The sequence below is a fragment of the Mus musculus genome, chromosome 1 (genome assembly GCF_000001635.26).
Source record: "Mus musculus strain C57BL/6J chromosome 1, GRCm38.p6 C57BL/6J".
In the NCBI taxonomy this organism is placed as follows: domain Eukaryota; kingdom Metazoa; phylum Chordata; class Mammalia; order Rodentia; family Muridae; genus Mus; species Mus musculus.
The window spans coordinates 131,662,468-131,677,606 of NC_000067.6; the positions used below are offsets into that span (position 1 = coordinate 131,662,468).

Genomic DNA, 15,139 nt, shown 5'->3' on the forward strand with positions numbered 1-15,139 from the left:
TTCTGAGTCTGCAAGACAAAGCCATTGCTGCTTCTGGTCTTGAAGGTTCCCTCCTGGGTCTTGCTGTAGTCAGGCTCTGAACAGGTATAGAGGCAATGGGAGCCTTTATTTATAAATGCCCCTTTATTTCCTGATCTTTCTCCAGAGTGCCCCTCAGAAGACATCAGTCCCTTCGGAAGAAACTACGGGCCCAAGGACAGCTCTCAGAATTCTGGAGGTCTCATAACTTGGACATGACCCGACTCAGCGAGTCCTGTAATGTGTATTCGAGTGTCAATGAACCCCTCATCAACTACCTGGATGTAAGATTTCTCAAATTGAAGCCTGAGGACACTGGGTGTAGGGAGGAAGGCTGGGGCCTTCAGCAGGGGCCAGTGCTGCATTGGTGGCATTATGATCAGGCATGGATTTGTTTGCTTGGAGGATTCAGACAGTCCCCCAGTCTCTATCTACTCTGTAAAGCAGGCTTCTAAATGACCCAGTATGCAGAGCTTTCTTCAAGAGGAAAGAGATAAGTATGATATGTGTTCCAAAAAGAAAGACCCCTACTGTGTGCCCAGCTGGGCATTTTACTAGCTATTCCTCTGGGCAAAGAACTTGGTTTGCCACACCTCCAGGTCCCTGATGACATCGTGAGGATCAGGATAATGAGAGAAGGATGGACCCAAGTTTCCTGGGCTATCCTCAGTTTCCTCCCTGGTGGTCCTTGCTCTGTTCCTTCCATCCTTTGCCTCCAGCCTTGCCTCTTCTGGGCTCTGTAGATTGTAGCTTGTGGTACTTCATGATTTAGTGCCCTTCCCCTCCACTCCACCCACACACTCTCTCTCTCTCTCTTCCCTACAGATGGAATACTTTGGCACCATCTCCATCGGCACCCCGCCGCAGAACTTCACTGTCATCTTTGACACCGGTTCATCCAACCTCTGGGTCCCTTCTGTGTACTGCACCAGCCCAGCATGCAGTAAGTGAACTTGGCAGTGGCGGGAGCTCACTAGGCTAAGATGGTACCTTGTGGCATAGAGAGACTCAGGTTCTCTCCACTTATCTTCCCTGCCATACTGGCTTCCCCTTCCTATATCTGTTTGTTGTGCCTGAGCCAAGCACAGACAAGAAAGGCAACTACCAGTTAAGATAACAACCTTCATGTTCATTAGAATTGATGGAGAGAAAATTAGCCATTAGGACGTGGTGACTCACTTCCTTTGGAACACCCAAAGGAACATGGGGGAAAGTTCCTTCGGTCTGTACCTGAACCGATAGCTAGATTGAATTCTAAGGAAAACTGTGCTCCTGCTCCAGGGAGGCCCTGATGCACTGGCTCCCTTGGAGGTGTGGCTCGTGGGACACAGTGGTGTAGGTGTGTCCATTTGACCAGAGGTAATGTAGGGGCTACATAGAGATTAGAAACAGACACCCTAAACAGAGAAAGCTTGTTCTGTGTGGGACACATCTCAAGGACAGAAGCTCTTTGAAACTCTGACAACAGACATTGTCAAGGTCAGGTGAGGAGGTAGGAGTGATTTCTTAGAGTAGTAATTGAAACTCGGTGTGGGTCGGGCCCACACTGATGGCTGAGGCTGCTGCTGGCGCCTGGTGGACGGTGCTTATCTTGTGTCTATGAAGTCACTGTGACTAACCAGGTTTGTCCAGGGACAAATATTTGGCCCCTGGCTAGAACACACCTGTGGCTAGGGAACACAGCCATGGTATGCCTGTCTAGGAAGCCCCATCTTCAACCTAGTGTGGGGAGCAGAGGGGAGCCACTCCACCCCCCTGGGATGGGGTGGAAGACTCAAGCAGCATTCTTGCTTTCCAGAGGCACACCCAGTATTCCATCCATCGCAGTCCGACACATACACGGAGGTAGGGAATCATTTCTCCATCCAGTATGGTACCGGGAGCCTGACAGGAATCATTGGAGCTGATCAAGTCTCTGTGAGTACAATGCCCACATCTTGCCCCAGAACTAGGCCTGGGGATAGCAGGATATGATTCAAAGCCTCAGGGGCACAGTTTCAGCTCTGCCTTGGGACGAGAAGACAAGGTTATTTCTAGCACAAGGGAACAGCTCGTTCTACCTGAGATAGCCCGGTGGCCATCTTTGCAGGATGCTGAACCTAGAGAGCAGTGTGGGGCTTCCTTCAGGGAACAAGGGTCAGTCAGGGCATGATGCCTTGTGTCAGGGCTGGATCAGGAAACCCTGGGAACTGAGGGGATAAGAACAGGCTGCCATCTTGAAAGAAAAAAGATGTTGAAGCCCGTAGACAGGCTGGGGCTCCATTAGTGGAGTGGGAAGGCAGGAGGCAGGAATCCAAGACAGGGAAGAAGCCAGGTATCAAAGCCCCAAGTTCCTTGAACTTCTCATGGCCAGAGGTCCCGAATGTCCCTGATTTGTAGGAATCAGAGAGTCAGGAGGGCCCTGGTCCTGCCTGGATACTTTATGCAAGTGTATAGTCCCAGGGCTTGGTAGAAATAGAGAATGGGCCACCCGGATGGGTGAGTATTATTCTCGATCTAGCCTGATCCAAAGGCCAGCAAAGCTTAGTCTTCATCAGCATCTCTTCCAAACTTTGAACATGGGATATATGATTAACTGAAAAAGGGCTGCTAACAGAAATCTCTCTTTTCTTCTCTGTCCCCCTCCTCACATTAAACCTGGTGCATATCTTTCTGGGCCCTTATGACGTGTGTGGGGTCGGAGTACTGTAGTGAGCTGGTCATCAAATAGTATAAAGCAAAGCAAATATGTCAATGGCCTTAATTATTCTCTTTAGGGTAGTAGGTCTCCTTAAAATATGTCTAAGTGGGTTGGATAGATGGCTCAGTGGTTAAGAGCACAGACTGCTCTTCCAAAAGACCCCGGTTCAATCCCCAGTACCCAATGTCAGCTCGTATCTGTCTGTAGCTCCAGTCCCAGCAGAGCCAGGACTCAGACACAAGTGCAGGAAAACACCAATGCAAAGAAAGAGAAGCCAATACAAGAAAAAGAAATCACTAAAGACAATTTAAAAAAACAATTTAAGTAAAGCCAGCTATGGTGGCACACACCTTTAATCCCAGAACTTAGAAAGCTGCAGCCAATGGATCTCTGAGTTCGAGGCCAGCCTAGCCTACATAGAGAGTTCCAGGCCAGCTAAGGACTACATAGTGAAACCCTGTCTCCAAACTTGAAAAAAGTTTCAGTAATGTCTTCTTATCATAAAAATGCTTTTTATGTAAAATTATATAAATGAAGCAGAGCTATCAGTTGAAATTTTACATGCATATGTAAATACACATTATGTGTATATGTTACAGTATAAATAACCACTTGGAAGGCTGCATGTCAACCTGATCATTGTAGAAAGTCTGGAGAGCAGGGAGGAGACTGAGATCTACAGGAGGTGGGCTCTGGCATACAGCTTCTCGCCTCTCTGCTAGTTGCCCTGAACAGAGCAGAGAGCAGCCAAGCCCATAGCAACTTCAGCTGCAATGGCCTCTCCTTCAGCACTTCTGGCTCTGGGGCAGGTGCCCATTTGCCTCTGTGGCAGTGTTAGCTTCTACTGTGAAGCATTCCTTCACTGAATATAGAGGACATCATGGTGCCAGTCCATCCCTACAGGCTGCAGCTGGCATCTTTCCCACTTGGCACGTAGCTTCCCTCTGCTGCTGCTTCTGTAGACCTCAGGCTGCAACCCTAGGTTAGCAACCACATCCTAAGTGCACTCCCAGCTGGCATCTGCAATGGTATAAAGCCAAGTACCTAACACATATATAGCATATAAGCACACAGATTAGTACAGTTCATGCAGCCTGAAATGTAAAGATCAGAAAATCAGTGATCTAAGCCGCGGTTTGGAGTAACAAACACTAAGAAACAAGCTGTTAATAAACAGGCGCAAGCCAAACCCAAGGGAAAGAAATCACATAGAGAAGGACAGGGCATCGGTACAATAGGAAATCCACACTATAAACATACAGCCAGGCGTGGTGGCGCACACCTTTAATTCCAGCACTTGGGAGGTAGAGGCAGAGGCAGGCAGATTTCTGAGTTCGAGGCCAGCCTGGTCTACAAAGTGAGTTCCAGGACAGCCAGGACTACAAAGAGAAACCCTGTCTCAAAAAACATACAAACAAAAAAACAAAACAAAAAAATCAACTACGTCACAGATTAACTGTTTGCAAAGAGCAACCAAATTGGTAACCCTCTGGCATAACTAATCCAGAAAAATGAAGGAAATACAATGACCTTGTCAATCTCAAAACAAGATGTCAAAAAATGCTTGATATTGATACACTACAATAATTTTAAATAGATGACTATCAAAACTGATACAATAAAATAGAAATGATTAATAATCTGGTATCTATTTTAAGTGGTGATTCTGCTATTAAAACAACAACAAAACAAAACAAAAAACCCACTTCCCACAAGGAAGTGACAGATCCATCTTCCAGAGAATTGATAGAATTCCTTCATAACTTCACCAGAACAACTATGATAACAAAATGTGAAAAGATTCTTATACACACTGAGACTTGCTAGACATAGTGGCACAGGCCTTTAATCCCTGTACTCAGGGGGCAGAGGCAGGCAGACCTCTATGAATGTCAGGCCAGTCTGGTCCACATAGAGAATTTTAGGACTGCCAAGACTATGTAGTGAGACCATGTCTCAACCAGTCGCCCAGTGCAGTGAGCAGAGTGCTTGTCTAGTGTACGCAAAGCCCAGAATTGCATCCCCAGGACCACATAAACTGGACAAGGTGATACATATGTATAATCCCAGCACCCAGGAGGCAGAGGCAAGAGGGTCAGAAGTTGAAGATTTCCTCCATTGCATAGTATGCTCAGTGCTAGCCTGGGCTATATGAGATCCTGTAGGAATATGTAATGTGTTCACCAGAGGAAGTGCCAGTGCACCATTATTGATAATCAAATATTGGAAACAGCCCAGCTATCCACCCATAGTATAAGGCAGTGTTTCTCAACCTGTGGGTAGCAACCTCTTTGGATCAATTTGTAACAATGAAAATATAAGCCACACACACACACACACACACACACACACACACACACACATTATATATATACATATATAATGTAATATATGTGTGTGTATTTACATTATGATCCACAATAGTAGCAAAATTACAGTTACAAAGTAGCAGCGAAAATGTCATGGCGGGTGGTCATCACAACATGAGAAACTGTATTAAAGGTTGCCCCAGTAGTAGGAAGGCTGATGACCCCAAAAATAGGCAAAACCAATGTTGCTTGAGAGATGAGTCACTCTTGAGGGATACAAAGACTGGCAGGGTATATGAAAGGCCTGCTGGGGCTTCGGATTGTCCTGTCTTATTTCAGAAGGGTTACATAAGAATGTGGACTGTTATTAAAAAATAGACACTCATGTTTTCTGCATTACATTATATTTTGATTTTTAAAGTCACATGAAGAAAGTCCAAGAGTGGGATTATAGTGAAAATCTGTGTGCCTATTTCCCCAGGAGGCTGAGAAAGGAAGATCTAGCTTCACCCGGGAATCTGAGACCCTCCTTCAACTAACCTTTGTGTAATTCTCCCTTCAGGTGGAAGGGTTGACTGTGGATGGCCAGCAGTTTGGAGAAAGTGTCAAGGAGCCAGGCCAGACCTTTGTGAATGCAGAGTTTGATGGGATTCTGGGTCTGGGATACCCCTCATTGGCTGCTGGAGGAGTGACCCCAGTGTTTGACAACATGATGGCCCAGAACCTTGTGGCTCTGCCTATGTTTTCTGTCTACTTGAGCAGGTGAGGCCAGTCAAGTCACTGAGGTCCAATCAGTGAATGACTACAGGCAGATGGCCTGGTACATAAGACTTCAAGGTTCTGAGGCCCATGAATCTCTCGAATCTCTTCCTTGGCCTATGATGTATATGATCTTGAGAAAAAAAAAACAAAAACAAAAACAAAAACAAAAAAACCCTGAAGCGATTTGGATTTCAAGGAAATGGGGTTTGACTCATAAAAGAGTTGAGTTGAGCACTTTACAATCTAGCACGGTGAGTTAAAGTTATAGACCGTTGCGATTGGCTAGTGATTTATTTGGTCATTAAATTCTAAAGTCCTTTTATATGCTAAGTGTGACAGTAGACACCAAAACACAAGGAAACAAGAGTAGTCTCCGTGGTTGGGAGAGAAGGAAAAGATTAACCAGCAAGATGATACTAAAAGTAACTTCTACATTAGGGCGAGGAAAGGAAACTGTAGTATAGCCATGTAGTAGAATATCACTTGGTCTCTGGAAGGAAAACCAGTGAGGGATGCAGTGTGCAGTAGAGGACTTACCTAGCTGACACAAGGCTCCGGGTTCACTCTCCAATGCCTCACAGACATGTGCTAGAACATGGATTATGCTAAATGAACTAAGCCAGTAGCCCAAAGGACAGATACAAATTATACTTTATGCGAGGTACCTAGAACTGAATTCATAGGCGAAAAGTGCAGTGGTGGTTGCGACGGGGTAGAGGGATAAATAGGAAGGGGGTTCTCGCTTAATGAGTCTCAGTTCTACACTGTGAAAATGTTCTGGAGAACAGCTTCCCAGGAATGAAATTCTGAAGTGCACACTCAAAAAATGGTTAAGCTTGTTCTATCTTATGGCTGTACTGCCACGAGTTTTAAAGATGCACACACTACAGTTAAAAAGAGCATGGAGCTCACCGCTCTAGCCTGGGGTGCTGAGGAAGTCACTTTCCTACCTACACAGAAAGATTTACCTTTCCCACTCTGGCCTGGCCTGGCCTGAGCTCGCCACATTCCAGTGTAAGTCCCCTTTCCCTGTCCCCCTCCCACATCAGAAGTTCCTGGAGTGAGTGGCTGCAGCTGGGACCAGGCCTGGGTAGGGTTTTGATTGAGCCCCTGCTGTCAGAACTCCTGTTTCCTCTGCAGAGGCTCCTGAACTACCTGCTAAAGAAGTGTGCAGCTTTGGTCAGTAGCAAGGCCAGCATAGCCTGGAACTAAGTCTGCATGTTTGTCTCCCAGGGCCTAGGGTTCCTCAGGCAAATGTGAGGCTGCTGTGAGAATTCAACAAGATCGGGTGGAGTGAGAATTTTGGTTTCTTCAAAGACAGAAATGTCAGCGGAATCTGTTTTCATTTTAATCCCTGGTGTGGCATATGGGGCTGCTTTAGATTGTCCACAGCAGCCAACTATGATTTACCCAATGCATGCTCTAGAGGGGGCATGATTTTGCCAGCTGCAGATAGGTTCTGCAGGTATATGATGTTTGAAAGTCTGGAGACTCTTGAGAGGGTATAGAAGCTGCTGCTGGTGGTGGTTGCTGCTGATGCGGTTTGTCAAGTAGTCACGCACAAAGGGTCACAAGAAGGAAAAATTAGATAGCCTGATTGCTAAGATCGAACTTGTCCCAAGGAACTCTATGCCCCTAATCAGCAGGAAGTAATCTAACAATATCATTGACCCCTTTCCTCTCAACCTTCTTTCTCTCTACCTAGTTCTTAGGGTGGGGGCAAATGGAAGGGTGAAATAGGGGTGAAGAAGAGTGGCAGGAAAAAGAACCTATAAAGTAGCCAAAAGTTGGCTTACTGTCATGTGGTTAGATTGCTAGAACCCGGCAAGCAAGTGTTCTACCCCTTAGCTATGTCCTCAGTCCCCAATAAACCTGAAATTCTCTACTGACATATACTTCCTTCCCTACTGCTACTCTATCCTGCAGCACCCCAGGCTTAGACTCTTTCCTCCTGGAAATGCCCTCCTTTCCAGAATCCTCCTAAATCCCAGCATAAAACTTGAGAAATAACTACCAAGGAAAATTAGCCGATAGTAAAGCCCCAGTAAGACATGTTGCTTTCAAATGATCTTTTCTGAAGAAGTGGATACGGTAGAAACCCCAGACACCACAGCATCAATAGCAGGGAAGATACTGTGAGAAAGAGTATTTTGGGGGCATCCTCAGTTGCACAGTGTTTGTACCCAACACCCAAGATAGTCCTGACCTTAGATCTAGAGTTCAGATACTCCCTACCTCCTGAACTTTTTATCTAAGAAGCAGGGGATATGCACAGGGTGTTAGACAGAGTTGTTCCTATCTTTGATCCCCAAAGACGCAGGCTACCTAGGTAGTTTCTGCCTACTTTGCCACCAGATGTGAGTGCCCGGACATGCAACAAAGGGGCCCTGAACTCCTGTCTGTGTTTCCAGAGGCCATTTCTTGACAACCTGCCTTTCTCTCTGCATAGTGACCCTCAAGGTGGCTCAGGCAGTGAGCTGACTTTCGGAGGCTATGACCCCTCTCATTTCTCTGGGAGCCTCAACTGGATCCCAGTCACCAAGCAAGCCTATTGGCAGATTGCCCTGGATGGGTGAGTATCCTCTAGATAGTAGCTATGGTTGAATGGAAGAGTGGCCACAACTCAAACTGGATTAACTGGGTGATGCTGCAGGACACTAGAACAGATGCTGGGAGCCTCACATCTGGACTGGAGATGTGAAAACACACAGGAAGGACAAGAGGGGCAGCTTCCTTCTGTGTACATTTAGCTGGCCTCCCTCTGACTCACACAACCAGCTATCCTGTCTTCAAGCAGCCTTAATTGATACACAAGGCAAGGGCTGAGCACCAGGGAAAAGACACTGGCTAGCTGAACTCAAAGCCTGTATGGAATATGAGGTGTGGTCCCAAATCACCACCACACAAAATGGATGTGGTCAGTGTTCTGAAAGCCACCGGTATGGCCAGCCAACAGCACAAGATGTCTCTGTCTGAAGACTGCTCATGTTTTGTGGAGGCAATGACTCTGGAACTGAGCCTTGAAAGCCATGCCTGGGCATGAAGCAAATGGGGAAGCAGCATTGCGTACCTGATAGATATATGGCCAGCCCCGTGCTAGTTAAGGGGACAGTTTAAGGAGAACAATCTAGTTTCTGTTCCTCAGATGATCTGGATAAAAAGTGAAAGTTCCAACTCTTTGTAGCTCCTGACGCTTTTCCGACTGAGATTTACCTATTTATGCTCATGAGATCGTTTTAAGGAATCTCGGTCCGTTTGCTTGGTTTTATTTTTTGAGGCAGGATCTTCCCATGTAGCCCCAGCTGTCCTAGAACGCTCAGGATCCTGTCAGCCTCCTGCATGCTGGAGTTACAGGTGTCCCCACCATGCCCAGCTCTCCATCTGCATTTCTGAATAAAAACAGAGCACAGTAGAAAATTCAAGAATGTATTTCAGTGTGTGTGTGTTCATGTGCTCGTGCATACTTGATCATGAATTAAATGTATTCCTGCCCTAAATCTCAGTCAAAAAAGCAAGTTGAGTCAAGTATAATGGCTCATGCCTATAATTCCAGCATCCATGAGGACTGCTATGGGTTTGAGATTAGCCTGGACAGGATGAAGATGTCTTAAAAAGAAGCAAGTTGGCCAGGCATAGTGGTGCATGCCTTTAATCCCAGCACCTGGGAGACAAAGGCAGGTGGATCTCTGAATTCAAGGCCAGTCTATATAGTGAGTTCTAGAACCACCAAAGCGATGCAGAGAGACCCTATCTCAAACAAACAAATATGCTAGTTGAAATAAGCTACTACTCCTGTGGTAGAAGAGACCAAAGAGAACACCATTATTGTGACCTAATATAGTAAAGGGCCCCAGAGAGAGAGAGAGAGAGAGAGAGAGAGAGAGAGAGAGAGAGAGAGAGAGAGAGAGAGCAGGAATGGCCAAGGATCATGTGTTAACCATGGGACCATGGGACTCTTTGTCCTCAGAATCCAGGTGGGAGACACTGTGATGTTCTGCTCCGAAGGCTGCCAGGCCATAGTGGACACAGGGACCTCTCTCATCACTGGCCCCCCCGACAAGATCAAACAGCTTCAAGAGGCCATTGGGGCCACACCCATTGATGGAGAAGTGAGTGTCTACCGAGGGTGGAGGATGGTAGAGGAGCAGGAGATCCTGTCCTTGTCTGGGGAGAGAGTGGGGGTCTGAGTTGATCCTTCTCTGTTTTAGTATGCAGTGGATTGTGCCACTCTCGACACGATGCCAAACGTTACCTTCCTCATCAACGAGGTTTCATATACCCTCAACCCAACTGACTACATCCTGCCGGTAAGGGCTGTTTCCTTATTCTGTGAGTCACAGTACCCTCCCCACGTGCACCTGCCACTTCCCCCTTCAAAGTCATCTACATGAGGCTACCACTCTTCCAAGGCTCCTCCCAGCTAGTCCAGGGGATGCCTATGTGGCATTCTCTCTGAAAGAGATGAAGCTGCCTGCGGTAGAAACTCCTGGACTTCTAGTTTCCAGTTCTGCTATGAAGCAGCAGCTACTCAGGTACAAGACACTTAAGGGGGATTTCTGATATTGCCATGAGGAATTTATCAACAAACACATTAATCCTCCCCACTACCGGTGTGCAACTGGAGATGTTATTATCCTATTATACATGGGAGGAAGCTAAGGTCCTCAGAGTTAAATAAATGCTTCAGATCTGACTGCTGGGGTTGGAGAGATGGCTCAGCAGTTAAGAGCACTTGGATGCTCCAGGGGACCACAATTGAGTTCTGCACCTGCATGTATGGCTCACAAACCATATGTAACTCCAGCTCCAGGAAATCAAATGCCCTCTTCTGATCTCTGTGGGACCCCCTCATGCATGTGCACAGATATTGCACACATACACATAAACGTTTTTTTTAAGATTTATGAATTTATTTTATTTATGTAAGCACACTGTAGCTGTCTTCAGACACACCAGAAGAGGGCATCATGTCTTACTACATGGTTGTGAACTACCATGTGGTTGCTGGGAATTGAACTCAGGACCTCTGGAAGAGCAGTCAGTGCTCTTAACCCCTGAGCCATCTCTACAGCTCCCCACACAAAAATTTTTAAAGAGTGACTTTAAAATAGATAATGAGCTGCTTAAGGAGGGGCCACCATTCAAATTACCTTTCTTCAAGGTAAAATTCGTCTTTTATTGAAATGATTCCCAAGTTCTGAGGGTGAGGTGGAGGTGAAAGTCTGGACATTTTGGAAACCTCAGGTCATTTCCCATCCCCCAGGGCCTAGGTTTTGATGTTGTGCTCCTTTGGCAACACACTTTAATGTGTTGATCTTTAAGCACAGTCCCCTATAACATCAGGATCTGTGTCAGCATCAAGATGCCAAGGTAGAAGGTGACCTTCACCTTATCCTTCCCAAAGCCACCCGATGTAAACAGACATCCAAACAAACACAAGCACTTGCTCCAAGGCATAGTTTCATGGTAAAGCACTCAAGCTCTAGGGACAGTCTGGAACAGCCTCTGCAGACACCATGTTGAGCACATACCACTGTTGAAACTGAGCCCTGCTCTCACTCTCAGTCTCTTTGCCATGCTACTTTGGACCCTAGGACTTAAGTTACTAAGTCTTAGTAGTCAGAATGCAGTTCTGCAGCAGAGGCTCTCAAGGACATGACATCACCCTCCAGCTGTGCCCCCTCTGGGATTCTGGGGGATGCCCAGCTCCTTTACTCTCCTACTTTTATCCAACAAGAGGCTCTGCTGGTAACCACACCCCGGCCCTACCTGCCAGGTTTTAATCAGGGATCTCAACCCATAAAGGATGCTGGGATAGCTTTAAATTGTATCCCAGTCCTCTCACAAGGCTGTGGCTTTCCCACCTCTTCATCAGCAACTTTGAGTGTCAGATGTTGGGAAGGCCACACCTGCTGATAGAACTCAAATCTTTGCTAAACTGAAAAATAAGACTGAAAGACAGGAGTGGCGGTGAATGTCTACCATCCCAGTGGAGCAGAGGCAGGAAAGGGAGTTCTAGGCAACAGAGGTTACAGAATGTCTCAAAAAAAAAAAAAAAAAAGATTGGGGGAGTTTACAGTCTCTTCATAGAACAATGGATTTGTGCTTGCCTTGTGTCTCAGAGAGCCCACTCAAATGCTTCTTCCCCAGATGTGAAGAAGGAAGTGGTAGTAGCTAGCCATTTATAGAACAGATATTAAGTCAAGCTCCGCTTAAAACTAAACCAGATTGGGTTTAAACCAATGCGCTCTAACGCCAAACCTTCTGCAGTAAGGTTCTGTTTCCACGTTTCCAGTTATGAACTGATGGTAGAGTATGGCCGTAAAAACATACAGTTCTCAGAATTGTAGAACACCCATAATGAAGGGAGCAAGCATACCCTGTACTGAGCAAGCTGGAATAGGAGCAGGAAATGAGAGAAAGCCCTCCAACCACAACCGTGGCACTCAGCAACCATCCAAGGCCATTGCACGGCCAGCACCACCAACAGTACAGCTCCCAGGACTACATCCATTGTCCCCTGTCTGTTTCTTTTGTGCCCTAGGACTTGGTGGAAGGAATGCAGTTCTGTGGCAGTGGCTTTCAAGGACTTGACATTCCACCTCCAGCTGGGCCCCTCTGGATCCTGGGGGATGTCTTCATCCGACAGTTCTACTCAGTCTTTGACCGTGGAAATAACCAAGTGGGATTGGCCCCCGCAGTTCCCTAAAGAGGGATGTATGCCTACATATGGATGCCTGATACCCATTTAACCTGTTAGATACCTTTGTAACTATCAAAGCCGTCATTTCCCATGGGGTGTAGCCACCCCAGAGTATTCAGACCAATCAAAGCATAAGAGTGCACCCCACTCACTGCAAACACACACACACACACACCACCTCTACCATCACCACGATGAAAGAAGTTCTGTCTATAGTCTTCACTGCTTATTGTTGACTTTCTATTATGGAAATCTCTAAACATGTACACAGTAGACACGATGGCAAGATAAATACCCACACACCTCTGCCTCAGGTCACAACCCATCCATGTGTGGCCCAGACTCTCTATCTTCCATCCCTCTGGTTCCACGCCTCTAGATTTGGAAGCAGATTCTAAGCACCAGGTCATTTTATCTAATGTCTAACATCCTTACAAATCAGAATTTAAATGTCTCACCCTCTCATAAATGTGGACCTGTTTTTACAGTTGGTTTATTTGTATCAGGATTAAAACCAGATCCATAACTGGACAAAAAAAACCCATAAACTGATTTGATTTTAAATATCTCTTAAGTCTCTTTTCTTCTACAGAATTTTCCACACTCAGAATTTTGCCAGTTGGAACAAGGCATGGTGATACTTGTTCCAACTATAATCTCAGCCTATAATCAAGGCCTATAATCTTAGCACTCAGGAAGCTGAGGCAGGAGGACCACTTTATATCAAGGCTACAAAGCAAGCTCCAGGCCAACCAGGACCATGCAGCAAGACTTGATCTCAGAAAAAGACAAAGGAAAAGAGTTTGAATGGATAGCAGAAATTGGGAGCTATCATTTGACATGGATGTCTACAGCCATCCTTCCTAGAAAACAGTAGTTAGAACTAGAGGCCTTGATTCATGGCAAAAACATGTTGCATAGATGGCATTGGTACTTCTGCTGTATCTCATTAGGAGACCGCTAATGCTGGGTGTCTCTCCACAGGTCATGTTAAGGTGGATGAGTGAGTTTAAGGCTGTCAGCCTTCACCGGGTAATACAAAAGTTTCTGTCAGCAGACCCTGTGGTCACACTGAACCTTGTTCGTTGGTTAGGGTTTCTGCAATTCTGTCCCCCCCCCCATAAAAATAACCTTCCTTCATCCTCCTTCTGCTCGATGTGAAGTATATCTCATATACAAAAAAAGATAACTGCCTGAGACCTTCCTTCCTGCCTTACTTACCAGTTGTCAGAAATAATGAGCAGGTACTATGGCAAAGGGGAATGGATTTAAACCTCTGCTCCAACCTCTGCTTTTGATGCTCAATTTTCAATGACCCTTTAAGTTATTTCCTGTGAAATTTCCCATCCCATCTCATACACTTCCACCCTATCAGGTAACCTCAACTCTTGTCCCAAAGAGTTCTCTGTGCCATGACTATAAAGTTCACTATAAATGAAAATACTTGGTAGACTACCTGACTTGAAGAAGGGTAGGAAAAGTGCCTGAAGTATGTCCTGGGGATTCCCAGGGAGAAAATGAACTGGAGGCCAACCTCATTCTGGAGGCACCACTTGCTTCCCTCTTCCTCCCTTTCCTCTTCGATTCTTTTAAGACAGAATCTACAATCTTGTTCTTATAAAATGCAGTAAGTATTCCATGACCCTGGAATTAACTCAAGTTGTTGATAAGATCTGTTTTTTAACTAAAGAGAGGGCCAGCAGGATGGCTCAGCGAGTAAAGATGCTTGTTCCCAAACCTGATGACCCGAGTTCAATTCCCAGACCCCACATGGTAGAAGAAGAGATCTGCTCCTCCAAGTTGTTCTCCAATATCCGTATTATTGCTCTGTGGCTGCGCGCGCACGCACACACACACACACACACACTATAAACTGGCATCATTATTGGTATGCGATGTTTTTATTTCTACACAGAAGCAATCATGGGCTACGTATTCTCTAACTTGCTGACTTCCTTTCAGAATATGGAAGCTAAGGCAGGAAGTCAGTGAGTTCAAGGCCAGCATGCACTACACATCAAGACACTGTCTTTAAAAAAAAATGGAGGAGCTGGAGAGAATGGGGGAAGAGGGTAAATCCGGGGGAGATCCTGACACTGCAGATAGTTCCGTCTTCCAACATCTCTCTGCTGTCTGTATAACTCATCTTCTCTCGAGCTCATTTGGTTCTTTGAGATTTTGTTCAATCTAAAACAATAAATACTTGGTTTATGCCAGGTACTCTGGGGTTCTCTGAGACATGCAAGGTCTCTAGGACAGGCCCACTCTGTCACTTATAGGCAGGAGAAATGAAGGACACAACCAAGGCTGAGGTAGGTAGCTACCCTGGATGCACACTGGCATTCTGCTTTTTGTTACAGGTATACACATACTTTTTGTTTTGTGTTTATAGATTGTATTCATTTCATTTGTTTTATTACCTTATGGCTTTGGGGTTTATTTAGGACAGCTTGTTATCCCAAACCAACTGCCTAAGGATGAGATTAGATGTGTTAATAATGTGAGTTCTGGGACTGGCGAGATGGCTCAGCGGGTAAGAGCACTGACTGCTCTTCCGAAGGTCCGGAGTTCAAATCCCAACAAAGAGAGGGCCAGCAGGATGGCTCAATGAATAAAAATGCTTGTTCCCAAGCCTGATGACCCGAGTTCAATTCCCAGAACCCACAT

At 45.9% G+C, this 15,139-nt stretch overlaps 1 protein-coding gene across 1 annotated transcript in view; it reads left to right on the plus strand.

The window, feature by feature from the left end:
- Ctse (cathepsin E) overlaps window positions 1-13,040 on the plus strand; it is a 37,194-nt gene extending 24,154 nt beyond the window's left edge. The window contains exons 3-10 of the mRNA NM_007799.3: window positions 146-302; window positions 844-961; window positions 1,817-1,935; window positions 5,570-5,769; window positions 8,219-8,341; window positions 9,737-9,878; window positions 9,978-10,076; window positions 12,314-13,040. Of these exons, the coding sequence (NP_031825.2) occupies window positions 146-302; window positions 844-961; window positions 1,817-1,935; window positions 5,570-5,769; window positions 8,219-8,341; window positions 9,737-9,878; window positions 9,978-10,076; window positions 12,314-12,478 (1,123 nt within the window). The 3' untranslated portion in view covers window positions 12,479-13,040. The remainder of the gene's footprint in view (window positions 1-145; window positions 303-843; window positions 962-1,816; window positions 1,936-5,569; window positions 5,770-8,218; window positions 8,342-9,736; window positions 9,879-9,977; window positions 10,077-12,313) is intronic.
- Window positions 13,041-15,139: the final 2,099 nt, after the last annotated feature.